The sequence below is a fragment of the Microcebus murinus genome, chromosome 2 (assembly GCF_040939455.1).
Source record: "Microcebus murinus isolate Inina chromosome 2, M.murinus_Inina_mat1.0, whole genome shotgun sequence".
NCBI classification, from domain to species: Eukaryota; Metazoa; Chordata; class Mammalia; order Primates; family Cheirogaleidae; genus Microcebus; species Microcebus murinus.
The window spans coordinates 100,153,284-100,179,113 of record NC_134105.1 but is presented as its reverse complement, the minus strand read 5'-3'; the positions used below and the strand labels follow the sequence as shown (position 1 = coordinate 100,179,113).

General features: G+C 51.1%; 1 protein-coding gene across 5 annotated transcripts; it reads left to right on the top strand.

Moving 5' to 3' along the window:
* Positions 1-1,063: 1,063 nt before the first annotated feature.
* On the top strand, positions 1,064-15,650 carry SEMA6C (semaphorin 6C). Of its 5 annotated transcripts, XM_076000117.1 has the most exons (21): positions 1,064-1,352; positions 3,319-3,368; positions 3,710-3,764; positions 5,071-5,242; positions 8,177-8,291; positions 8,569-8,632; positions 8,780-8,836; positions 9,197-9,298; positions 9,526-9,616; positions 9,824-9,943; positions 10,130-10,218; positions 10,504-10,721; positions 10,999-11,130; positions 11,776-11,928; positions 12,182-12,355; positions 12,629-12,775; positions 13,028-13,105; positions 13,233-13,288; positions 13,464-13,508; positions 13,867-13,962; positions 14,400-15,650. In XM_076000117.1, exons 4-21 carry the CDS (start codon positions 5,125-5,127, stop codon positions 15,434-15,436), a joined length of 2,892 nt encoding a protein of 963 aa, XP_075856232.1. In that variant the 5' UTR covers positions 1,064-1,352; positions 3,319-3,368; positions 3,710-3,764; positions 5,071-5,124; the 3' UTR covers positions 15,437-15,650. The 5 variants fall into 5 exon arrangements, with proteins under 5 accessions (XP_075856232.1, XP_075856229.1, XP_020139623.2 ...); XM_076000114.1 differs by lacking the exon at positions 13,867-13,962; XM_020284034.2 differs by lacking the exons at positions 3,710-3,764; positions 13,867-13,962.
* Positions 15,651-25,830: the final 10,180 nt, after the last annotated feature.

The following is a 25,830-nucleotide window of genomic DNA, read 5'->3' as shown; positions in this document are numbered from 1 at the left end:
AAGAATCCTAACAGGCAATACCAAGGTGGAAGCCAAACAGTTCTGTCTGAAGTGGTCTCATTCTTCCTCCTAACTGACATTCCCAGAATCAAAGGGTCTTGATGAAGGATAAGGATGGAAAAGGATCAGTTTTGCTGTTTGGAGGGACATCCAGAGTCCACTGGGGAAAGATGGGACATGTGTCTGTGGGTGCAGTAAGACTACCTGGGGTTAGGGCAGATGGTCACTTTCTCTCTTTTTGGGATCTCTGTGTTGCTCTTCTTTCTGTGTGATTCTGAGTCCATTAGTCTTGGTCTCCACATCTCTTTTGGGTTCAGCCCTTCTCACCTGTCCTCTTCCATCAGCCAGCAGCCCGGACTGCCCATCATCGTGGCTTCCTGACGTCTTAGTTCCTGGCATAGTGGCCCGAGCCCATCCTGCTTTAACTGTAGAGGTGGCAGGGGAGGAGATGATAGGGACAAGGAAAACCTCCTGCTGACACTTTCTTTTCCTTTCCCAGGCCTCAAGCCCCCAAGTGCATGCTAGGCCTTATTATTGGGGTCAGAATGAACCTGAGAAGCATATGGAGAGAAATAAGTAGGTTGACATAAAAAGCGTAAGGAGGAAAAACGGAGTGTTGGGGCAGAGTTAGGGAGAGGCGGGAGACTCCCTAGGGAGCAGGGTCGCCAAAGCCTTTAAGGAAGGAAGGGAGGAAGGATCGCGCAGGCTCTGACGGCCCAGCCCAGCCCAGCCCAGCCCAGCCGAGGCCCCCAGGTTTCCTGTCTCTCTCTTCTGCCAGCTTCTGTTCCTTCCTCTTGTAAGATTTCTCCCCAGAGCCTCTGCTCTGTCAGCTTGTCTCTGTTTCTGTACGTGTCTCTTCTTCTGTCTGGGTGTCGGCGGCTGTCCGCGGGCCTGTCCATCTCGCGCCTGTCTCTGGTCTTCAGCTCACCCTCCCGGCCTGGCCCTCTGGGTGGACTGTGCTCCCGGCGTCCCTCCCCCGGGCAGTGCTATTGGCTGAGAGGTGACGAGAAGGCGGTGTCTCGCCGACCTCCGAGGGCGGGATTAGCTTCTCCGACTCAGAGGCGGGCAGGAGGTGGGTCCGGCTGGGAGGCGGGCGGGGCGGCTGGGGCCGAGCCCAGAGCTCCGGGCGGTCGCATTGTTTTCCTCCGCGGATCCTCGGCGGGAGTCGAGGTTGCGACTTGGACCTAGGGCTCTCCTGACCCGACAGCTGCCCGAAGCCCAAATCCGAGCACCATCCAATTCGGACGCGTATCACATCTCGCCTGAGCCCCAACCACGGATTGCGAACTCTGCGAGGCGCGTGGCCGCCGGCCGCCCGCTGCGGTCTCTATCCCGCTGACCCGGATCCCCGAGCAAGTACCCCGAGCAGGGACGGGGCTGCAGGGAGGCGGGGAGGGACGGGGCGCGGCAAGCCCGGGGCAAGCTTCTGAAGTGCTGGAGGGACCCATGAGGGTGTCGGCGCGCTGAATGCCTGGCAGGCGGAGGGGCTCAGCGAAGTTGGGGTGCAGGTAGGGAGGGGGGACCGTGTCCGAGCCTCGTCACTGCACTGCTGGGCGCAGGGTCTGGACACCTTTTCAAGTGGGCTTTCTCCGAGTCATGTCCCGCTTGGTTGGGGAGCACGAAAGGGTATTATTTGGAGCGGCACTGAGGATGGAAAACCTGGACCCTTGCCTCCCCCGAAGGGAAACTAAGGCTCTGAGACCCGCGGAGAACTACACTTTCGATGCCCCCACCGGGATGGGAAGGGGACTCGTCATTCCGGACTTTGTGTCACGGCTGCACCTCTGTCCCTTTGCAAGCGGGAGTCTGGGCACCACCCCAATGGGGTTGCTTTGGCACAGAGTCAGGAAATAAAGCCCCCAAGCAACCTCGGTCCCAGCGCCCATCTCCTTCCTTCACTCCGCTCGGCCCGGGGCTTTGTTAGACTGAGGTCTCCCGTGGAGGCGATCCGAGCTGGCTAGCGCCTCCTGAGCCCATGGACCCCGCTCAGCGTCGGCCCCGGGCCCGCCCTCGTCGGTTCTCGGCCTTTGGCCCTGTTTCCCTGGCCTGGGAGACCCGCCTCTGCTCCCCAACCCCCGCTCCCATCCCCACTCCGTCTGAGCCTGCAGGCCCCTCCAGCCCCTCCTCCCGCTAACGTGGCTCTGGGACCCGGTCCCGGCCCAGACTCTGCTACCCGCCCCTCCTCGGAGCCCCAGATCCAGTGAAGGGGAGACACGTCGAGCCCCTGGCCCCAGGCCCACCTCTTTCGAGGCTCTAGACACCTGGATTATCATCGCTGGGGGTTGAGTGGAAGGGAGGGTAGGTGCTGAGCCTGGGGCTGAGAGCTAAAGGTGGGAGAACTGTCTTGGAGAAGAGAACCCGCCGGTTCCGCAAGGCTCCTTGGCGCACCCCTGCTCCCCCTGAGGAAGGTGGACTGGAGCGGGCGATCAGCCCGAAGGCTTCCTGCTATTGTCCCCAGTCCGCTCTCCTCTTCTCCATCCCTTCCCCATCTCAGCTAGACTCTATGACCCCGGCCACTCCCCAGAGGTGGCTGCAGGGCCAGGAGAGAGAGGGGCTGTTTCCTCTTCCCAGCAAGGGGAGAATCCAGAGGGGAGAGAAGGAGTCGGCCAGGTCTGCCCCTTTTGCTTCAGATGGGGAGGTATGAAGGGATTCCTCCAGGACAGAGTAAACCTTTCTCCAGGCCAGAGGTTAGATGAGAGCTGCCCAGATGCTGCTCCCCAAAACAAACATGGGAAGCCCTCTTAAAAATGTATTATAGTTGAGCCTAGGGAGTCAATGCAAAGGCCAGCCAAGTGTTTTTAGAGGCTAAACGAATCCAGCCTAAAGTGGGGGATATGTGAAGAGAGATTGGGTGGGAGGGGGCAGGGCCTGCTCTCTCTGGAAGGAAGGAAGGGGCTGGGGGTGCTTGCTGTCAGAGCATTTTGCCTGGAAATGAAGAGCATGTAAATGAGATGCAAATCAGCCTCTATTGTCCCTAGCTAGGGTGCTTTTGCTAGGAAGGCTGTTGGATTCTGAGGGTTTTAACATGGGAGTGGTCTTCATGCCCCACAAACTCTCCCAGTAACCCCTTTCGCCAAGGCTGGCCCTGCAGTTCCAGGAGTTTCTGGCTAGGGGCTATCCCCATCTCCTGCCCCCACATCTCTGGGCATGAAGCCACCACCACCTTTGTAACTGAACTAAATGTCACCTGTTCCCCCACTTCCAGAGCATCATCTTCCCTACCCTAGCCTCAATAGACTTTTTCTGAATTTTCTTGAGAGATGTGGTAAGGAAGGTGTAACTCAGTCTCTTCCTTCCTTTTATCCCGTCTTCCATCAGGTCAGAGGTCTCCTATCCCTCTCAAACCCCCACAGAAGTCACCTCCCCAGGTAAGGAACGGGCAGCACCTCCCGAGGACAGGGGATGGAAGCAGGCGTGGCCAGGAAGCAGGAAGAGGGTTTAGCTATTCTCCCCACTTGCCAGAGACCAGAGTTGTTTCCAGGGTGAAGACATCAGTTGCTCAGGGCAACTTGGTTGTGGAGGGGGGCGGGGGATAGAAGACAAGCCCTGTCCCTTTCTCTTCCCCTGGGAGCATCAGCATCCGGAAACGGGGTGGGAGGAGGGAGGAAGGCCCAGTCTTTCAACACCAGAGGGTCGTTAGCTAGCTGACTACTTTGCCTCTGGGGAAGGGGGTCATCATTAGGTGTTCCTACCCCTTCCTCTCCTCCAGCTCTCTTGGGACCCCACCTGACGTCAGCCTCCCCACCAGTGACGCTGGATTGAGGGTGAGGGGACACTTGGGTCCTGGCTCCAAGAGTGGAATTACTGGGCAGATGGAAGGGGACTGGGTTTGGAAGCCCAGGGTCTCTCTTTTAGGGTACATGGTGAGATGGGCAACTAAGGATTGGTGAAGGGCAGTTATCTGTTCATAAAAGAAAGGATTCTCATCTTCCTGACCTGATTTCTGGAGCCAAGCCAGCCCCTCACTTCAATTTTAGGAGAAAGCAAGAGATTGGTGTCCACCTCCCACTGTGGATCTCAATGAGGGTCAGCTGGCTGGGGGAGGCTGATGGCTGGGAAGGAGGCCTACCTCACCATTCCTTCCATCACATCCATCTTTTCCTGGACTTTAGGTTACAATTGCCTGCCTGTCATTGAATTATTTATATTTCAATTTCAGAGGCAACCTGATGAGGGAAGGAAGGGAAAGAGTGGCACGTTCAGCCTTTTCACCTCACTGGTTCCTTCTGTCCCTGGTTCCTCATAGGGGGTTGGTGTGCTCTTCCCCCCTTTAAGTACATACACCAGTTCATAGGAGCCAGAGAGGGAGCAGGGGGCTGGAGAGGCTGGGAGGGGGCACAGTGGGTCGGGGGAAACAGCTGCAGCCAGAGCTAAATTTAGCCTCTGATCTGGCTTTGATGCAGATTCATTTTTGGCTAAGATAGTTGCCCCCTCCCCCCATCCCTACTCAGCTTCTTCCCTAGCAGCAGGAAGGGCCCCTGAAGCATGAGCTTAGATCAGGACAGTGACCTCTAGGCTGCCTCCCCCCACTCTGTCTTCCTCAATCCTAGAGAGGACAGTGGCAGCCACACAGCTGCCCCTGCCTGGGCACAGTGCCTGCATTGCTCCTAGGGTGCTGTGGGGGTCTGCATGGGAGGGGGAGGCAGACGTGGTGCCCTCTTCCTCCTCCTCCCAGTGCCAAGGAGTCACTATTTATAATTTTAAGGCTTCAGTGTCTAATTATAGCTGAGAAGGGGTTAGCAAGAGGGGGGCCAGGAGGTGTCACCTACTGAATGTCCCAGACCCAGTCAGGAGAGAGGAAGAAAGGCTGAGTGAGAAGGCTGGGAGGGGGAGCGGGTGTGTCCTGTCCTTACCTGGGGTCACAGGCCTCACTCCAGCCAGTTTGGGCCAGTTGGAGAGGGAAGGGCCTTGAGTGACAATGACAGCTGGCTGGGACAGGGGCAGTGCCAGAGAGAGGGTTCTTTCCCCTGCCCCACAGGGTCTTCTGGGGATAGACTGGGAGAGGAGCCTGCCTGCATCAGGGGTGGGCGGAACTTGGCCCCTCCCCCACTTTTCTGTGTCTCCTTTCAGGGCCAGCATATGGGTGAGGGGTCACCCCCTGGGGCCTGAGCTGCCCCACACAGGATGCCCCGTGCCCCCTACTTCATGCCCTTGCTGCTACTGTTGCTGCTGCTCTCACTTCCCCATACCTGGGCTGCCTTTCCCCAGGACCCCCTCCCGCTGTTGAGCTCTGACCTGCAAGGTGAGTGCCCCAGAACCTACCTTGCCCCCTCTCTGTGGGCAATTAGAGACCAAGACCCCATGTGCGTGAGGCAAGGTGCAGGAAGGCTCTCAGTTTCAAGGAAGCTAAGAGCCTGACCAACAGAGGAGGGCCGACAGAGTGAACTGACACCTCTGATCAGTTGTTTCTCATCCTGGCTTGGTTTATTCACTTAGAGACAGCATCATTTGGTGTTTAAGAACATGGACTTGGGCTGGGTGCGGTGGTTCACGTCTGTAATCCTAGCACTTTGGGAGGCCAAGGCGGGTGGATTGTTTGAGCTCAGGAGTTCGAGACCAGCCTGAGCAAGAGTGAGATCCTGTCTCTACCAAAGATAGAAAAAATTAGCTGGGCATAGTGGCGCATGCCTGTAGTCCCAGATGTTCTGGAGGCTGAGGCAGTAGGATTGCTTGAGCCCAGGAGTTTGAGGTTGCTGTGAGCTAGGCTGATGCCATGGCACTCTAGCTCAGGCAACAGAGTGAGACTCTGTCTCAAAAAAAAGAACATGGACTTGGCCAAGTGTGGCAGTTTATACCTATAATCCCAGCACTTTGGGTGGCTAAGGCTGGAGGATTGATTGAGGGAGAAGTTCAAGACCAGCCTGGGCAACATAGTGAGACACCATCTCCACAAAAAATTTAAAAACTAGGCCGGGCGCGGTGGCTCAAGCCTGTAATCCTAGCACTCTGGGAGGCCGAGGCGGGCGGATTGCTCAAGGTCAGGAGTTCGAAACCAGCCTGAGCAAGAGTGAGACCCCGTCTCTACTATAAATAGAAAAGAAATTAATTGGCCAACTAATATATATATATGAAATTAGCCGGGCGTGGTGGCGCATGCCTGTAGTCCCAGCTACTCGGGAGGCTGAGGCAGAAGGATTGCTTGAGCCCAGGAGTTTGAGGTTGCTGTGAGCTAGGCTGATGCCATGGCACTCACTCTAGCCTGTGCAACAAAAGCGAGACTCTGTCTCAAAAAAAAATAAAAAAAAAATTTAAAAACTAGCCAGGTGTGGTGGTACATCCCTGTAGTTCCAACTACTGGGGAGACTGAGGTGGGAGAATCCATTGAGCCTGGGAGGTCAAGGTTGTTGTGAGCTACATTAGCGCCATTGCATTCCAGCCTGAGTGGCAAAAAAAAAAAAAAAAAAAAAAAAAGAACATAGATTCTCAGCCAGACCAAACCTTAACAGGTTTGAATCCCTGCTTAGCTGCTCAGTAGCTGTATGACCTTGGTTTGGTTATTTAACCTCTCTTTGCCTTGGTCTTCTCATCTGCAAAAGGCAGATAATAATAGTATTCTAAAATAATAATAATAGTATTCTAAGCCAATTGGGCTGGAGCTCTCCTGTAGTACCACCTACTGGGGAGGCTGAGGCAGAAGGATGGCTTGAGCCCAGGAATCGGAGGCTGCAGTGCACTATAATCACACCTGTGAATAGCCACTGCACTCCAGACTGGGCAACATAGACCTGAAAAATAAAAAAAAGCAAGTATTCTATCTTATGGAATGATTTAGGGAACTTAGGGATTACATGAGATAATACATGTAAAATGCTGACAATACTTGCTGGCACAAAGTAAATGCTTTTTATATGTTTGCTATTATTCTTAGCTACAAAATGAAGGTTGGGACTAGTTCAGTGGTTCCCAACACCTCTTACCTCCCTCTCTACCACTTTTACCACCTGTAAGCCTAGGTCCTACCATGATAGAAACCACAAACCGGCCAGGCACGGTGGCTCACGCCTGTAATCCTAGCATTCTGGGATGCCGAGGCAGGTGGATTGCTTGAGGTCAGGAGTTCGAGACCAGCCTGAGCAAGAGTGAGACCTTGTCTCTACTAAAAATAGAAAGAAATTAATTGGCCAACTAAAAGTATATAGAAAAATTAGCTGGGCATGGTGGTGCATGCCTGTAGTCCCAGCTACTTGGGAGGCTGAGGCAGGAGGATCGCTTGAGCCCAGGAGTTTGAGGTTGCTGTGAGCTAGGCTGACGTCACGGCACTGTAGCCTGGGCAACAGAGTGAGACTCTGTCTAAAAAAAAAAAAAGAAAGAAAGGAAGGAAGGAAGGAAGGAAGGAAGGAAGGAAGGAAGGAAGGAAGGAAGGAAGGAAGGAAGGTAGGAAGGAAGGAAGCACAAACCCACTTTTCCTGAGAAGAAAAATTTATTTGCAGTTCCTATTACATATGTAGGGTTTAGAGTAATTTTAAAGATGGATGAACTTTAAAATTGGGTTAGTGGGAGTAATTGTTGACGGATAGATAAAAGTAGCGAACACTTGTACGTGCCAGAGTAGTTCCAAGAACATTATGAATGTTAAGTTGCCTATCCCTGAACTCTGGGCTCCCTCTGGCCACCGATGATTGTAGTTGCCATGATCAGGCCAGGTAGCAGCTAGAGTTAGTCAGAGGAGGCAGAAAGGTTGGAAGGCTGGGGTAGCCTGTGCAGAGCCTGAGGGGAGGGTGCAGAGAGGGCTGGGGATAATGGAGTGAGCAAATGCTCCAAATGGGACAGTGTGCAAGGTAGGCTGGAAGGAAATTGCTGGCCCTAAGGCAGTTCCAAGAAGGGACTGGGCTCAGTTCTAGAGGCAGAGGGCCCTGGATCTGAATCCTGGTGCCTGCCATTTCCAAGCTAAATAAACGTATGCAAATTCCTTAATGGCTTTGAACCTCAGGCTCTTCATCTGTAAAATGGAGCCCATGTTAGTACATTACTCATAGGGTTAATGAATTAAAATGAGACAACACATCTGAAGTGCTAACACTGTGCTTAGCACAGATTAAGTATTCAGTGTTACTGGTAATATTTTCATTAATAGCTTTTAGGCACCTCTAACATCATTTATCCACTCTGTCCATGGCTGCGTTTCTTCTGAGGGGAAATATGTAGTAACCTGGCTGGCCGTCTCTATGTCCTCTAGGTACTTCCCCATCATCCTGGTTCCGGGGCCTGGAGGATGATGCTGTGGCTGCAGAACTTGGGCTGGACTTTCAGAGATTCCTGACCTTGAACCGGACCTTGCTAGTGGCTGCCCGGTAAACTGACCATGGCACAGTTGTGGGGCAGACATGCATGCTCCTGGGCAGACATGGGACCTGCATGGCCACTGTAGCATCTTGCAGGGGACACATGCAGGTGCACAAGCCATGGGACATGGACATGCTTGGACCCAAAGCACAAATGCCAAGACATGGAGTAACAGGGGAGGGGAGGGGACAGGAGGTGTGCACTCTTGTGCTGGAACAGCTGACCATGGGAGCTCAGGTGGGGTGCCTTGGCTTGACTCTGACTCCTCCTTACCTGCCCCTTCAGGGATCACGTTTTCTCCTTCAATCTGCAAGCCCAAGAAGAAGGAGAGGGGCTGGTGCCCAACAAGGTGAGGGGCTGTGTGAGAGGAGGGGCAGGCATGGAAAGGAGGCTGGGGAAGATCTAATGGGGGTCAAGTGAGTGGGAAGAAGGATCCGAAAGGAGCCATAGTGAGGAGGGATCCAGGTTGCCCCATTTCTTCTCCTTCTCCCTTCAGTATCTAACATGGAGGAGCCAAGATGTGGAGAACTGTGCTGTACGGGGAAAGCTGACGGTGAGCAGTAGAATGAGAATTTGGAGGGAAGGAGGATTACCCTGCCTCCAGGCTCTGTCCAAGTGGTCCTCTACCATGCCTGATTTCCTTCCCATTTTTCCCATCCTTGGCCACAGAGGGAAATGAGAAGGAAAGAAAATTGATAATTTTTAGTTTTCTTTACATGCCTCAAAAAAGAGAAACGTAAGGCTCAGAGAAGCCACAGGACTTAGCCAACGCCGCAGGACTAGCAAATAGCTTACTTGAGACTTTATCCCATATTGCTCCTCACTGGCTTAAGAGGAGTAGCCTTCCTTCCTGTTACCCCCTAGTCCCAGTCCCAAGGACCCTGTCACTGACCCAGAACTTTGGGTTCTCTAGGACGAGTGCTACAACTACATTCGTGTTCTTGTTCCCTGGGACTCCCAGACGCTCCTTGCCTGTGGAACGAACTCATTCAGTCCTGTGTGCCGCAGTTATGGGGTACAAAGGAGAGGGCGGGGGTCAGGATGGGAGTTGGGGGGAAAATCCATGATGGGCAATCAGTTTGATGAGAAGGGAGCAGGAACTGGGGTCAGGGAATGGGAGTGCCCAGAATGCAGGGATCCAGAAGGGGTTGGGGAAGGAGGCAAGGGGACATGAGGGAGTGGGCTATGGAGTCAGACTCCCAAGACCCTGAGGTTCCAGGAACCTGCTCCTTCTGCCCCCAGATAACTTCGCTGCAGCAGGAGGGTGAGGAGCTGAGTGGGCAGGCCCGATGCCCCTTTGACGCCACCCAGTCCAACGTGGCCATCTTTGCAGGTGTGCATGGGCATGTGAGAAGCAGGCACGTGGCTGGAGGGAGCTCCCACCTTAGCTCCTCTCCCAACTTGGTCTTTTCTGGCTGCCCCTGAGTGGAGGGTTGATGTAGGGGCTGGGCCAGGCCTAGGTAGGGCTGTGGGAGGCCCAAGAAGTGGCAGATACAAATACCTTAGCCCTCCTCTGACCCCACCCTCCCGATCCCTCCAGAGGGCAGTCTGTACTCAGCCACGGCTGCAGATTTCCAGGCCAGTGATGCTGTAGTTTACCGAAGCCTTGGGTCTCAGCCCCCACTCCGCTCTGCCAAGTACGACTCCAAGTGGCTCCGAGGTCAGGGAAGGTCTGGGGGAGGGAGACTGTTCTTGGGGAGGAGGTGCAGAGGGAGGACTGTGGCGGGCAGCAGGCAGATGGTGTGGTAGTGTGCATGTGTATAGTGGGGAGAGGCGATCGGCAGCTAGGAGTTTCTGAGCAGATATCGATACTCTTCCATATGCTCTCCTGTCACTCCCACCTTAGAGCCACACTTTGTCCACGCCTTGGAGCATGGAGACCATGTCTACTTCTTCTTCCGAGAGGTGTCTGTGGAGGATGCCCGGCTGGGGAGGGTAAGGATGTGGGCACCAGGGGTGGGTAGCTGGAGGGTTCTGCTGGATCCTGAGGAGCCTGTCTGAGTTGGAGGAGAGCTCCTGATCTTCATCTTCACAACACAATCCCAACTTGGAACAGCCCCAGCACTCTGCCCTGACATCCTGCTGTGCCCCTCACCCTTGACCCAAGTTGACCTACCACACCATGCCCTTCCTTTTCCTGTGACCTTCACATTTATCTCTCACCACATTGCTTTCACCCAGCTGGCCCTGTGGCTCTCTTTCACTGTTCTCTTCCCCCAGGTGCAGTTCTCCCGTGTAGCCCGAGTATGTAAACGGGACATGGGTGGCTCACCTCGGGCCCTGGACCGCCACTGGACGTCCTTCCTGAAGCTGCGGCTTAAGTGCTCTGTCCCTGGAGACTCTACCTTCTATTTTGACGTCTTACAGGCCTTGACTGGGCCTGTGAACCTGCATGGCCGCTCTGCTCTCTTTGGGGTCTTCACCACGCAGACTAATAGGTTGGTACCAGACCAATAGGTTGGTCAGGTGACTAGTGTGACCTGATCTGTCCCGTCCCCCACAAGCATCCAAACTCTTAAAGCCCACTGATGGGGACAGTGAGGGGAAAGCTCCAAGCAAAGCCATATTGCTGTCCTGTCCACCTTCCTTTCTCCTAGCATGGCACCCAGTGGCTGCCCTACCTCCTCACATGGTGTATGAAGGGTAGCCACCCTTCTTACCTGGGAGTTGTGTGGTTCCTTTCAACATCTATCCTACTTTTTTTGGCTCCCTCAGCATCCCTGGCTCTGCAGTCTGTGCCTTCTACTTGGATGATATTGAGCGTGGGTTTGAGGGCAAGTTCAAGGAGCAGAGGAGTCTGGATGGGGCCTGGACCCCTGTGTCTGAGGACAGGGTCCCCTCACCCAGGTACCCAGGATGGGGGCGGCTTTTGTGGGGGCAGAAGCAAGCAGTGTCTGTTCCCAAGAAGGGGTTGGGAGGAGGGGGTAAGATGTCCAAGGCCTGGCTGGGTGCGGTGGCTCACGCCTGTAATCCTAGCACTCTGGGAGGCCGAGGCGGGCGGATTGTTTGAGCTCAGGAGTTCGAGACCAGCCTGAGCAAGAGTGAGACCCCGTCTCTACTAAAAATAGAAAGAAATTAATGGGCCAACTAAAAATATATATTAAAAATTAGCCGGGCATGGTGGCGCATACCTGTAGTCGGCTACTCGGGAGGCTGAGGCAGGAGGATTGCTTGAAGCCAGGAGTTTAAGGTTGCTGTGAGCTAGGCTGATGCCATGGCACTCTAGCTTGGGCAACAGAGTAAGACTCTGTCTCAAAAAAAACCAAAACAAAACATGTCCAAGGCCTGGGAGGGAGCTGTAATGGGTGGGCAGTGGGACTGAAGGTCTGCAACAGGGAAGGGAAGCAGTGGCCTGAGTGTATGTGTGTGGGCAGGTGAGGCTTACCAATCATGTTTGGGAGCAGTGGTGGGGCAAGAGGGCGGAGGGCATAGAGCTGCACCAAGCCCAGGATCTCTGCCCTAAGGCAGCCCTTCCTATCCCATTCCCACCAGGCCAGGATCCTGTGCAGGAGTAGGTGGGGCTGCCTTGTTCTCATCTTCTCGAGACCTCCCTGATGACGTCCTCACCTTCATCAAGGCTCATCCACTGCTGGACCCTGCTGTGCCACCTGCCACCCATCAGCCTCTCCTCACTCTCACTAGCAGGTATGACAGTGAGGTGTAAAAAAACCACTAACAACCACCCTCCTGCCCTCAGCCACTCTCCTCTGTCTCTAGCCTCACAAGGTAAATCACATGGGTGGGGGGAAGAACCATGAGAGTAGAAAGAAGAGTTAAGAAGGGAGCCCTGGGGTGTGGAGGAAGGGTGCAGGTATGGGTACCAGAACACCTGGGCTCTCCTTGAAATGTTCAGGCTTCCACTAGGCAGGTTACCCTGACCTGAGGCCTATTCTTTCAGAGCCCTACTGACCCAGGTAGCTGTGGATGGCATGGCTGGTCCCCACAGTAACAGTACAGTCATGTTCCTTGGCTCCGATGATGGTACAGTGCTGAAGGTGCTGCCCCCAGGTGGGCGATCTGGGGAACCTGAGCCCATCCTACTGGAAGAGATTGATGCCTACAGCCCCTCCCGGTGAGGCCCTAGGAGGGCAGGCCCCCTGCAGAGCAGGGATGAGATGGAAGGTGGCAGATGGGGATGTGGGAATGGGTTGGAAACTCCAACATTGGCTTTGCGGGGCAGGAGCTTTGGGGTAGAGAAAGGCTTGGTGAGAAGACTTGGACAGTGTGGTAGGGCCTGGTGGTTTATGGGTAGTGCTCAGACACTTGTGCGCCTTCCCACTTTCAAGTCACTAGGAAAATAGTAGCCTTGCCTGCTCCATCTCTGATTCCTATGGCCCCACCCTAGGTGCAGTGGGAAAAGGGCAGCACAAACAGCACGACGGATCATAGGGCTGGAGCTGGACACTGAGGGTCACAGGCTCTTTGTGGCTTTTTCTGGTTGTATCGTCTACCTCCCTCTCAGCCGGTGTGCCCGGCATGGGGCCTGTCAGAGGTAAGAGGGGCCTGAGGCTAGGGCCTGCCTGGGCCAGGAGCACAGAAATACAGGTCTTGGAGGTGGCAGGGAAATGTAGGGGATGGTTGAAGGTGGGCAGCAACCAGAGTCTAGAGTAGAGATTAGGGTGGATGGGATAGCAATATTGGGCTGGGAGCTTCCTGTAAGCCAGGGTGAGAGTAGAAGAGGCAGCAGAATGGATGTGACTGGAGTGGAGTGGGTCCCAGTCTCACATGACTCAGTTTTCCCCAGGAGCTGTCTGGCTTCTCAGGACCCTTACTGTGGATGGCATAGCTCCAGAGGCTGTGTGGATATCAGGGGACCTGGTGGGTAAGTTAGAGGCTCTTGGATCTCCTGAGGATAACATTCCTCACCACTAAGAGAGAAAACTGAGGGCCAGGGTGGGAGATGGGGACAAAGTGTCAAACTGCACCAAGCCCCTTCCTTTCCCTTCTAGGACTGACATGGATCGGGCTGGGAAGCAGGAATCCACGGACCATGGTGACTGCCAAGGTAAAGTGAAGGGGTGGCTGCATGCAGCCGCAGCCAGATTGCACATGGCCATGTTGGCCACAGACAACATCCCAGGTGTGGGCTTTTGTCTTTTTCTCCTTCTGTGGCACAGCCACCCCCATCAGTTCTTCATGAAGCTTCCCCCTGAAGCTTTGCTCTTTCTCTCCCTTCATAGATGGAGCTACTGGGAGTAGGTCTGGCCCCGGGGATTCCGCCTATGGTGAGTTCTCCTGTCCCAATTTCACCTTCCCTTGCATAGCCCACACACCCAAGTCTGTGCTCTGTGGCAGCAGCAGACCAGCACCCTGAACACCCTGAGCCTCAGAAAACGGCCAACATCCTCCAAATACTCAGCATATAGCTCAGTGCTTGGCACATAGTAGGGTACTTAAAAAATAGTTTTTGAACAAATAAATGAAAGAATGTCCTGCATGGTGAGCCCTTCTCCACCCCCACAGGAAAGTAGAGGGTGGAGTTCTGGACTCTTGGGTTCCAAAGGAGGGAGGAAGGACCCCTGGATGGGTGTCAAGGGTGGAGATCAGGAACCTCACTGGCTCTGACCTGGTCTCTGTTACCAGTGCTTCTGGGTCCTGGCCCTTCCCCTGGGACCCCCAGTTCCCCAAGTGATGCCCACCCTTGGCCCCAGTCTTCCACTCTTGGAGCTCATACTCAGGGTAAGGGGGATACCTGGGAGGGATAGGAGTGATTGTTGGGCTGCTGATTCTTGGAGAATTCTAAGGGCCTCACTGTGTTTGGTGTTTGGTGCTCACTAACGCCTATTTGGAGCCCTTCCTCCCCAGAGCTGGGGATCCCAGCCCCACCCCTTCTGCACTGACAGTTTGGCATTTGCTCTTGGCATGGCTACAGGGTCTAGAACTGGGATGGGGACTCCCCAGGCCCAAGCTCTAGCCTGTGTGTAAGTCATAGTGCAATGGGCTGTGTGTTGAGGGATCAGGGGAGGTGAATCCTGAGGAAGGTCGAGGCTGTGGGAGTGAAGCCAAATAGCAGCAGGAGAGTCGATGTTAGACCTCGGAAACTGCGGCACGCTCCAGGCCCAGCACCATCCCACGCACCCCGCCTGCCCCTGGCTGAGCCTCCTCCTCCTCCTCAGGCGTGCGGGACTTCCCCCCAGCCTCGGCCTCCCGCTCGGTGCCCATCCCACTCCTTCTGGCCTGCGTGGCCGCAGCCTTCGCCCTGGGCGCCTCAGTCTCTGGCCTCCTGGTCTCCTGTGCTTGTCGCCGCGCCCACAGACGTCGGGGCAAGGACATCGAGACTCCGGGGCTCCCGCGCCCTCTCTCCCTTCGCAGTTTGGCCCGGCTACACGGTGGGGGCCCAGAGCCCCCGCCGCCGTCCAAGGACGGAGACGCAGCGCTGACGCCACAGCTCTACACTACCTTCCTGCCTCCTTCGGAGGGCGTACCCCCGCCGGAGCTGGCCTGCCTGCCCACCCCGGAGTCCACGCCAGAGCTGCCAGTCAAACACCTTCGCGTCGCCGGGGGTCCCTGGGAGTGGAACCAGAACGGGAACAACGCCAAGGAGGGCCCAGGCCGCGCGCGGGGCGGGAACACAGCGGGGGGCCCTGCGCCTCGCGTGCTGGTGAGGCCGCCGCCCCCAGGCTGTCCCGGGCAGGCGGTGGAAGTCACCACCCTTGAGGAACTGCTGCGCTACCTGCATGGCCCCCAGCAGCCCAGGAAGGGGCCGGAGCCCCCGGCCCCTTTTACTTCTCGAGCGCTGCCGCCTGAGCCTGCCCCCACGCCCTCCCTCTTTGCGGGTTCCAGCCCTCTTCCCCGGGAATGCGCCCCTCCCCTGAGGCTGGACGTGCCCCCGGAGGGCAAGTGCCCGCCTCCCACCACCCGACCCGCTCTCTCCGCGCCGGCTCCCCGGCTAGGGGTCGGGGGGAGCCGAAGGTTGCCCTTCTCCACGCACCGTGCGCCCCCTGCCCTGCTCACTCGAGTCCCCTCAGGAGGCCCCTCCAGGTACTCCGGGGGTCCCGGGAGGCACCTCTTATACCTGGGCCGGTCTGAGGGATACCGGGGCCGCGCCCTGAAGAGGGTGGACATCGAGAAACACCAGTTGTCCGCGAAGGCTCCTCTCGTGGGGCCCACCTCCCATCCGGCTGTCCCTAACGGCAGCCGTTTTAACCTTTGAAGGGAGCTGCCCCCACGGCCTCAGTGGGGCTCAAAGGCCGTAAGCATGGACGCTTCTTCAAGGACACATCACCTCCCCCTCTCTTGTACCGCACCTCCAGTCTTCCTGGACTCTGAGAGTCTCCCGAGGTCCCTTCTTGCCTCGGGTTTATTTATTGACTGTCGACTGTATTTTCCCCTGCCCTCGAGAGAGAGGAGTGGGAGGTGAGAAGCTCATCCCCTCAGTGAGCCAGCATTTCGGGGGGAACTGGCAGACTCCCACTCCCCCCTCCCTTCCAGCCAAGCTGCCTTAAGTCGCCCCTCCGGGCTTCCTCCACGGACTGGGCCCCAGGCGGGCCGCATGGCGGACGGACGGGGCTGGGGCCACGCGCGCGTTGTGTAGAGTTCTCGGGCCTCTTGGGACTGGGACGTGCCTCCTCCTACTGTGTAGGAGCCTCTGCTTCCCAATACAGCTGTGTCCCCGAGCCACTGCCTGACTTTACTCGCGGCGCGGAGGAGGGGCGGGAATCGGTAGGCTCTCTAGCTCTGGGCGCTATTGCCCCTGAATCTCGGCCTCTTTGGCCTAGCGCTCTCTCCCGAGTAATTGGGCCGGCTGCAGTCCCACAGGGGTTAATCAGGAAAGGTTTCCTGAAGGAGGCAAGCGAAGAAATGGTGTTGAGATGAGCCAGGGCCCAGGAGACCTACAGGAGAGTTTAGGTGGGGTTGGGAAAGGCACTCGGAGCTCGTTTCTGGATTTAGGTAAGAGGGACTTTTTTTTTATGGCCTATTCTATGGGATGGAGGGCGGGGGAAGGAATTTTTTGAGAAATAAAATGAAGCTGCAGCGTAAGTGATTGAAGTTTCACATCAGGAAATCTTGTCCTAAGGAGGATTTGGCTGGACGAATTTGGTCGCTTGAGAGGTAGGCTGCAAAAAACCTGCAAAGGATTCAGCCCTATTAGAAGCAAGGAGCAGTTCCCCTTCAGATGGCTGGAGGAGGTGTCGAGAGCGCGTATTTCCTCACACGCATGCGCAGCCTTCCCTGGCGGAGCCTCCCAGCCGCACTCGGTCCCCGCGCGCGGGGGATCTGCTAGCGTGTGGCCGATGCTCTCATACTCAGGCTAGGGCTGGCTGTAGATGCTTGTCCGTTTCCCGGGAACCAATGGGAGGGGCAGACGGGCCCACCTGCCCCGCCCACCACCCTCGCCCTAAGAACGCTTAAGGCCTAGCGCAGGCGTTGGCCTCCTGTGGGGATTTACCAGTCAGGGTTTTCGCTGGCGCTTGGCGGGAGTACCCGCCCAGTTCGAGCCCCAGGCCTTTCTCCCACTGGCTCCGCCTGGGGGTAGGGCCAAGCCCTGCAGCTAAGGAAGCTTCACAAATTCCTCTCCCAGTTTGCAATGTAAATCGCCTTGGCGGGAAACTGCTCAGAACAATTTGGTGAGAACCCTGAGATTGTTCCTAGTTCAAAACTTTTGCTCTAAGCTTCCGTTTCCTCATCTGAAAAATGGGGTTGAGAGGCTTAAGTAACATTAAAACGCTTTCTGAAGGAGAAAGCATGGTACCTTGTGAGATAGTCATTCCTCCATACGCAACACTTAGGCTATTATTGACTTTACCATCTGCTTATTTGAGCAACTCGTTTCCATTTGCACCCTTACAACCTTCATTTGTAGATTTACTCTCAAGGTCGTAAAATATCCCCTGAACATTCCTTTCACCTCAGTTAAGCTTTTTTGGCCAAATTTGGTTGACCTCTAGAGTTTGGAGCTTATTTCACCGGGTTGCAGATCCATTAGGCCTCAGTTTTTCCTTTGTTGGGCCTTACTTAAACCAAGATGCTTTGGGGCCAGTGCTAGTTTCCTACATAGTAGAGGAGAGCAAGGAAGGAGTGGAGATTCTTTTCAGTCACTTCATTATTTTCTTCAAACCACGATGTTAAAGCAAGGACAGAAAAATTTCAAGGCAGCATCCCATCACAGTCCTCTGAAGGACAAATCTCACAAATATAATTCTTGCCTTGAAGATGGTCACAAGCAAAAAGGGGTAAATGATCCTCACGATTAAATATAGATCCAAAAGATAAGTACATGACAATAGAAATTTAATCTTTAATTCTTTGCTGGCAGAGGCAATTTAGAGGTAAAAGTCCTGGTTGTAGTTTTATTGTAAACGATGTTCATTTACTGGTATTTATAAGAGTATGGTAACTTCTCTAGCCAAGAGTGTCTATACTGAGTGTCTAAACTCTGAGAGCTATGTTGCAGTGAGAGCAGCAGTCCTTGGACTCCAGCACTTGTTTTGTATGTGACCTTGGCAAGTTCAATTAACCTCTTGGAGCTTCAGTTTCTTCTGTAAGGAATGGAAAGAACATATGCCAACAGGTATTTGTAAAGCACCATATAAATATGTAGGCTTAAATTAAATGCTTTGTGGGATGGCTATTTGCCCAAAATAGACTACTACCAAGTATGCAGTTCATCAATTTGTACTCAAGAAATACCTCTTCCTGGCAGTGAGTAGTGGACAATAAATTAAGGGGATGAATTCTAATAAATTATTATCACTGTCAATAGAGGAATTAATGAATCTGGCCAGGCACAGTGGCTCACACCTGTAATCCCAGTACTTTGGAAGGCCAAGGTGGGAGGATAGCTTGAGGCCAGGAGTTCGAGACCAGCCTGAGCACAAGCGAGACCCTATCTCTACAATAAAATAGAAAAACTAGCCAGGCTTGGTGGTGCATGCCTATAGTCCCAGCTACTCAGGAGGCTGAGGCAGGAGGAAGACTGCGTGAGCTCAGGAGTTTGAGGTTGCAGTGAGCTATGATGAAGCCACTATACTCTTGCCTGGATGACAGATGAGACCCTGTTTCAAAAAAAGAAAGAAAGAAAGTACTCCTGCCAGGTGGGAATAATTTAAAAAGAAAAAAGAAAAGGAATCTGCCGGTAGTTTAAAAAAAAATCAGAATATTGGCTCAAACTTTATCTTTAGAAAAGCCAGAATGTGCCAACAGAAGGATACAGTCATCATCCTCAGGGATTCCTAAGCTGATTTCTCAGAGGCATCCTGGGAGGTTATGGAGAAACCAGGGCCCCAGCAGGCAGAGTCCATCAGCTTGTGTTAGGCTTTGGGGACCTGAAACACAGAAGGTTCTGCAGTCACAGAGCTTGAAAAGCTTTTCAGCATCTTGGTTTCTTTGGGGCCTAAGTCACAGGGGCCTGAGCTATTATTATTTCTCAGGTTTATGTCTCCTTGATGCCACCATCATCCCATCTTGGGAACCACACAGGTATGAGTCACTCTCTCTGCTTCTGAATCCAACAGTTGACCCTTCAGAACTATGATTCATAAGAATTTAAGGTTATATGCATAAGAGTAAAGTTCAAGTACATGGATAAAACATGAAGCCTATGAATCTAATCACCTACATTTACCAGGTATATTGGGCAGGGTACCAACAGGAGAGAGTGCTCAAATAATAAAGGGCTATTTTATTTTTTTAAAGGCTAGTTAAGTCCTAAACTTTAGGATTAGTTAAGGGAAGCAGTGGGGGCTGGGCTTGGTGGCTCACGCCTGTAATCCTAGCAATCTGTGAGGCTGAGGCAGGCGGATTGCTCAAGGTCAGGAGTTCAAAACCAGCCTGAGTTAGACCCCGTCTCTACTAAAAAGAGAAACAAATTAATTGTCCAACTAAAATATATATACAAAAAATTAGCTGGGCATGGTGGCACATGCCTGTAGTCCTAGCTACTCGGGAGGCTGAGGCAGGAGGATCGCTTGAGCCAGGAGTTTGAGGTTGCTGTGAGCTAGGCTGATGCCAAGGCACTCACTTTAACCTGGGCAACAAAGTGAGACTCTGTCTCAAAAAAAAAAATTTAGAAAAAAAAAAAAAGAAAAAAGAAGCAGTGGGAGTGGAGAAAGAACAAAGGAATCTGTAACTGATTGTGATCAATTAGTTGTAAACACCACTGCACAGGGACCAGCCACAGAAGGGATATTTTTAAAAGGTATGGGCAAGGGATAGGTCAGTAACTAGAGGCTAATAACTGCCTTAGGCCTGAAAAGACAAGGGAGGTAGTGGTTACTAGAACCTAGAGGAGGGAGATTACCTTGACAGGACTGGTAACTTTTTTTTTTTGAGACAGGGTCTTGCTGTCACCTGGGCTAGAGTGCAATGGTGTCATCATAGTTCACTGCTGGAACTACAGGTACATGCCACCATGCCTGGCTAATTTTTGTTGTTGTTGTTCAGGCTGGTCTTGAATCTCAGCCTCAAGCAACCCTCCTGTAGCCTCTGCCTACCAAAGTGTTAGGATTATGGGTAAGGGTCACCATTCCCAGGCTTCTTCCCAGTTTCTTTCTTTTTTTTTTTTTTTTGAGACAGTCTCACTCTGTTGCCCTGGCTAGAGTAACATGGTGTCAGCCTAGCTCACAACAACCTCAGACTCCTAGGCTCAAGCAATCCTTCTGCCTCAGGCTCCCAAATAGCTGGGACTACAGGCATGTACCACCATGCGTGGCTAATTTTTTTCTATATATATTTTTTAGTTGGCCAATTAATTTTTCTATTTTTAGTAGAGATAGGGTCTCGCTCTTGCTCAGGCTGGTTTCGAACTTCTGACCATGAGTGATCCACCTGCCTCGGCCTCCCAGGGTGCTAAGATTACAGGCGTAAGCCACCACGCCTGGCCTTCCTAGTTTCTTAAACGCAATGAGACAAATTAAACTACCCAAGGCCAAGTGAAAGGAGTCTGCCCTCTGACAAAAGGGCGAACTCCAAAGGAAAGAACACTAATTAATTAACTCAATATAGAAACTGTAGTTTTAGAATGGAGAACAATTTTTACAAGTTCATGACTAGGCAAAGTCAAACTTGTTTTTACAATTATATAATGAGGATAATACCCACCTTACAAGACAGGTATGTATGTGTGCATGCAAAATGCCTATCTCATTGCTAGACATGTAGCAAAAGCTTAAAGCATGACAGCTATTGTTATTTACAATACTGAGGCTGGGCATCATAGCTAGGCTAGTGGGTCAGGCCTGTAATCACAGCACCTTGGGAGGCTGAGGAGGGAGGATCACTTGAGGTCAGGAGTTCAAGACCAGCCTGGGCAACATAGCAAGACCTTGTGTCTATAAAAAATAAGAAAAATTAGCTGGGCATGGTGGACATGGACATGTCTGTAGTCCCAGCTACACAGGAGGCTGAGGCAGGAGGATTGCTTGAGCCCAGGAGTTCAAGACTACAGTGAGCTATGATTGTGCCACTACATTCCACCCTGGGAGTGCAGCCCTGTCTCCAAAAAAAACTGAACCCTCTCCCAAACATCATTTTCCTTTACAGTAACAAATTCCTTAAACTTTAGGACTGGTTATAGGAAGAGAGTGCAGCCCCACACTTTTACTCAGAGTTCCCCTATAGTCTTTTTTTTTTTTTTTCGAGACAAAGTCTCACTCTGTTTTCCGGGATAGAGTGCCGTGTTGTCAGCCTAGCTCATAGCAACCTCAAACTCCTGGGCTCAAGCAATCCTGCTGCCTCAGCCTTCCGAGCAGCTGGGACTACAGGCATATACCACCATGCCCGGCTAATTTTTTTCGATATATTTTTTAGTTGGCTAATTAATTTCTTTCTATTTTTAGTAGAGACGGGGTCTCACTCTTGCTCAGACTGGTTTCAAACTCCTGACCTCAAGTGATCTTCCCGCCTCTGCCTCCCAGAGTGCTAGGAATACGGATGTGAGCTGCTGAGCCTCGCCTCCCGTATAGTCTTAACTTACACTCTGTTAGCTATTAGACGTCTTGCACAAACCCTACATAGATGTAGTTATCACTAGGTGTGCTAGTCAGTCACTTCAGTCTTCTTCTATATATTCCACTATTGATCTCCTTGAAGTATAGGGCTCTCTTTTACAGTAAAAGAAAATCTTAGGTTCTGGTGCATTTGATCATGGTTTTGGTAAAAAAAAATAAAAATTAAAAAAATTATGTTAATATATTTAAATTATTAATTTAAATTTAAAAAAAAAAAGAAAATCTTAGGGAAGTTCCCCTAATTCATGATTTTTCCCATCATTTAAGAATATCACCCATCATAGAACTCTAGATTCCTCTCTAGTTCCCTCTAACCTTCCCATCTTCCTAATTATGTCTCTCACCAGGACTTTAATTCAGTAAGTCTTTTAGTTTTTTCCTTCTCAAGGCTCAAGTTCCTGCACTTCTTCCCTCAGCACAGCCAAGACAGTATATATATATTTATGAGGTACTTGTCAGAAGTATTTTTTAATTGATATATGCACAGTATTTGCTGACTATATGTATTTACCAAAAAGCAATTATCTACACATAGCCTAGTACATGGTAGTTGTCTAATTTCCTAAATATTGACTTTGAGAGCTTGCCTGGAGGTTCTAGTTGTTGAACACAGATGCTTTTATGTGTTTAGCCTTGGCATCATCCTCTTTTTTTTTTTCAAAGAAAGCCATCCTTATTGCCAATGGAGCTTGAGAACATTATATACTAGATGGAGACACCCACCTAGCTAGTCAAATCAGTCCATTCAGCCTGGCTCTCACTGGGGATTGTGCTACTACTAGACTGCTCTTGGTATTTTCTTAATAAATGTGTGCTGAATTTAGACTGAGATAGCAGCAAGCACTCTATTAACCAAAAATAGCTGAGAAGCCACTCTTTCCAAGTCTCCCTGAGCCTGATGTTTCTTCCCCCTGTATCTTAGCATTGACTTTACTTCTACACAAAGCACAGAATCATTTTTTTCAGCTACTGTTCTCATCTGTTGGTTGTTTGCTTTTAGGGCAGGGGGTGGGGTATGAGAAAGAAGGAAGGAAAATGTACATTTAATAAGCCAGTCAAAAGGCTCTCTCATTCTCACTTCAATTCTTACCTCAACTTGCTCTGCCAGTCAAGAATACCAGACTGAGGTGGGGGTAGCTAGATAAGGAAAAGGCAGAGGGTGTGAATGAGTTACCTTCCCCCTCCAGTTTGCTCAGTCAGGTAGGGAAATAAGTGTTCTTGAGGTTTACCTGTAATCAGAGAGTCAAGAAAATTTTTGCCCAGGAGATAAAAAAAATTCAGTAACACCCTAAAATTGTAAGACTTTGACATTTTATTAAGAAACATCTTTATTTTAAATGATAGTACAAAAATTATATATGTAATATAGATCTGTATTAGTATAAATGCATACAAATTCTCATACACACACACACACACACACACACACACATATGAACTTACTCACCAGAATCAAACCCTATTTTATCCTAAATAAAGAACAGAAGTAGTCTACGACCATACCAGCCTGAATGTGCCCAATCTTGTCTGATCTCGCAAGAGAGAAGTATATTTAAGTTTTCCTAAAAACAAATTGTATATAAAACTGTCAGACAACCTGAAAAACTGAGGACATTATAAGAACAATCTAGGCACATTCCCCCCCTCCTGCCCCCAACACACATATAAATTGCCTTGGCAAAAGGAGAGCACATGGGCAAAGCCAGGAAAGAGTGTTGCTACCATTATTGTGGATAGAACAGACGCCTAAAACCAACTGGGAAGCACAGGCTATAGAAGGTGACCTAGATTAATGCTCAGAAACAGACCTCCTCAGGATAAACAGAAAATATATGGTAGGAAAGGAGGGGAGTAGAGAGAGAAAAGACAAGGCTCAGAAATTAGAAATGACCTACTAAGTTCTAGTACTTTGGAAAGAATCAATGAGGTAAAAACAATGGGGTCACAAAAGCTGGAGGGGGAAGAAATAGGGAATTTCCTGCCATTAACAAGCCAATTGCTACTGTAGAGTCTTGGAATGTCACCTTACCCCCAATCCTAGAGAGGCTAAACTATAAAAAAATAAAAATGACAAAAGGGCAGCACCAGAGGCTCAAAGCTATTTAATTCCAATTCACATCCCTCTTGCTCCTGGTCTCTTGTTAAATACATTGGCATAGGAAATAGAGTACTAATTCAGAAAAGGGAAAGATTCATCTCATAAAATGGAGATAGAGAAGAACCTAGAGTGCATACAGGTGGTCGTGACATATATTTCATTCTAAAGCTCCTTTTCTAGCTTATCTAGAGGTGGGCCTGCGTAAGAAGTAGAGAATAGGAAGTCTTCTCCAATAAGGACAAAAGCTGATTCCCACTCAATATTAAACTATGAAGAGGAGTTCACTATATGCCTCAAATCTTCTAGCTCTGCAGGTTTATAATGTTAGGAGAGAGTCACACAAACTTTTTCAAAATGATCATTTTTCAAAATGATTATTTCTAAACTGGGAAAGTAGATGGATGTATACAGTCTGTTCTTTCTGCAATGGCCCTCTATCTGGGGTTTCCTTCCTGTTCAGAGGTGTAAGATACTTTATGAATACCAGTCAAAACTGCTTCCACAGGAGTGGAAAAGAGGCCCGCCCTGTGCAGGGGCAGCTCCATCTCTATCCCTGATACTGCTCTGAATCTTTCAGCATACATGGTGTCATCACATATGCTAAACAAATTCCCTTTAAAGCAAGGTAATAGCAGGGTGCAGTACATGCCTGTAGTCCCAGCTACTCGGGAGGCTGAGGGAGTAGGATCACTTGAGGCCAGGAGTTCAAGGCTGCAGTACACTGTGATTGTGCTGGTGAATTACTACATTCCACACTGGGCAACATAGCAAGACCCTGTCTCTAAAAAAATAAAAATAAAAGCCAGGTATTGGTTCTCTCTGGAGCCTTATTCCTCGGGTTTTTCTATACTTCCTGTTAAAACACATTTCTTTTTTTTTGAGACAAGAGTCTCGCTCTCTTGCCCAGGCTAGAGTGAGTGCCATGGCGTCAGCCTAGCTCATGGCAACTGCAAACTCCTGGGCTCAAGCAATCTTTCTGCCTCAGCCTCCCAGGTAGCGGGGACCACAGGCATGCACCACCATGCCCGGCTAAATTTTTCTATATATATTAGTTGGCCAATTAATTTCTTTCTATTTATAGTTGAAATGGGGTCTCGCTCTTGCTCAGGCTGGTTTTGAACTCCTGACCTCGAGCAATCCGCCTACCTCCGCCTTCCAGAGTGGTAGGATTACAGGTGTGAGCCACTGCACCTGGCCTAAAACACATTTCTAAGAGAAGGGCCAAAGTAATGCTTTTTCTTTCTCAGTCCATGCTTCTTTGAATCCAAAGAAACCCTCTCTATGTGTTTAATGAAATAAAAATATTTCCAGGTTATACCAAGTACTTTAGAGTTGAACCTCAAAAAAAAAGAGAGAGAGAAAAGAGAAAAGTTGGAAAATTCATAAGTATTTACAAACATACCTCCTAACATATGCTTAGCAAAGAGGTATAAAAAATGCCCTAGTCTACAAAATTTAACTCCAACTGGAGAGCCATCTGGTCAGTTTGTTTCTTCTTTATTTTTATTGTTTAATTTATTTAGACAGAGTCTTGCTTTGTTGCCCAGGCTAGAGTGAGTGCTGTGGCGTCAGCCTAGCTCACAGCAACCTCAAACTCCTGGGCTCAAGCAATCCTGCTGCCTCAGCCTCCCAAGCAGGTGGGCCAACAGGCATGCACCACCATGCCCAGCTAATTTTTTCTATATATATTAGTTGGCCAATTAATTTCTTTCTATTTATAGTAGAGACGGGGTCTCGCTCTTGCTCAGGGTGGTTTCGAACTCCTGACCTCGAGCAATCCACCCGCCTCGGCCTCCCAGAGTGCTAGGATTACAGGCATGAGCCACTGCGCCCGGCCCAATTCATTTCTTTTACATCAATATAAAGAAAGAAAGTCATTTTGTGTGCCAGAGATTTCTAACATTACTGAGCAGACCCAATTTTAATAATACAATGACAAGGCTGAAGAAGGAGAAAGGCAATGTGAAAAATAACTGAATGCCTACCTGATAGAGCAAAAGAACACTTTTGCTCTTTTAAGGCACTGAGTTCAAAACATAAAAACCTAAAAGCCAGCCGGGTATGTGCCTGTAGTCCCAGCTACTCAGGAGGCTGAAGCAGGAGGATCACCTGAGGCCAGGAGTTTGAGTCCAGCTTGGCAACATAGCAAGATCCCATCTCCAAATATAAAAAATAAAAATAGGGCTGGGTGCGGTGGCTCAGGCCTGTAATCCTAGCTCTCTGGGAGACCGAGGCAGGCGGATTACTGGAGGTCAGGAGTTCAAAACCAGCCTGAGCAAGAGCGAGATCCCGTCTCTACTTTAAATAGAAAGAAATTAATTGGCCAACCAATATATATAGAAAAATTAGCCGGGTGTGGTGGCACATGCCTGTAGTCCCAGCTACTTGGGAGGCTGAGGCAGCAGGATTGCTTGAGCCCAGGAGTTTGAGGTTGCTATGAGCTAGGCTGACGCCACGGCACTCACGCTAGCCTGGGCAACAAAGTGAGACTCTGTCTCAAAA

What these genes read in the sequence shown, in the direction of transcription:
- SEMA6C (XM_076000117.1), top strand. Translation starts at nt 5,125, where the DNA reads ATGCCCCGTGCCCCCTACTTCATGCCCTTGCTGCTACTGTTGCTGCTG. An exon ending in CAACGTGGCCATCTTTGCAG is followed by an intron (nt 9,617 to 9,823) that starts GTGTGCATGGGC and finishes CGATCCCTCCAG; the next exon opens with AGGGCAGTCTGTACTCAGCC. An exon ending in GACAGGGTCCCCTCACCCAG is followed by an intron (nt 11,131 to 11,775) that starts GTACCCAGGATG and finishes CATTCCCACCAG; the next exon opens with GCCAGGATCCTGTGCAGGAG.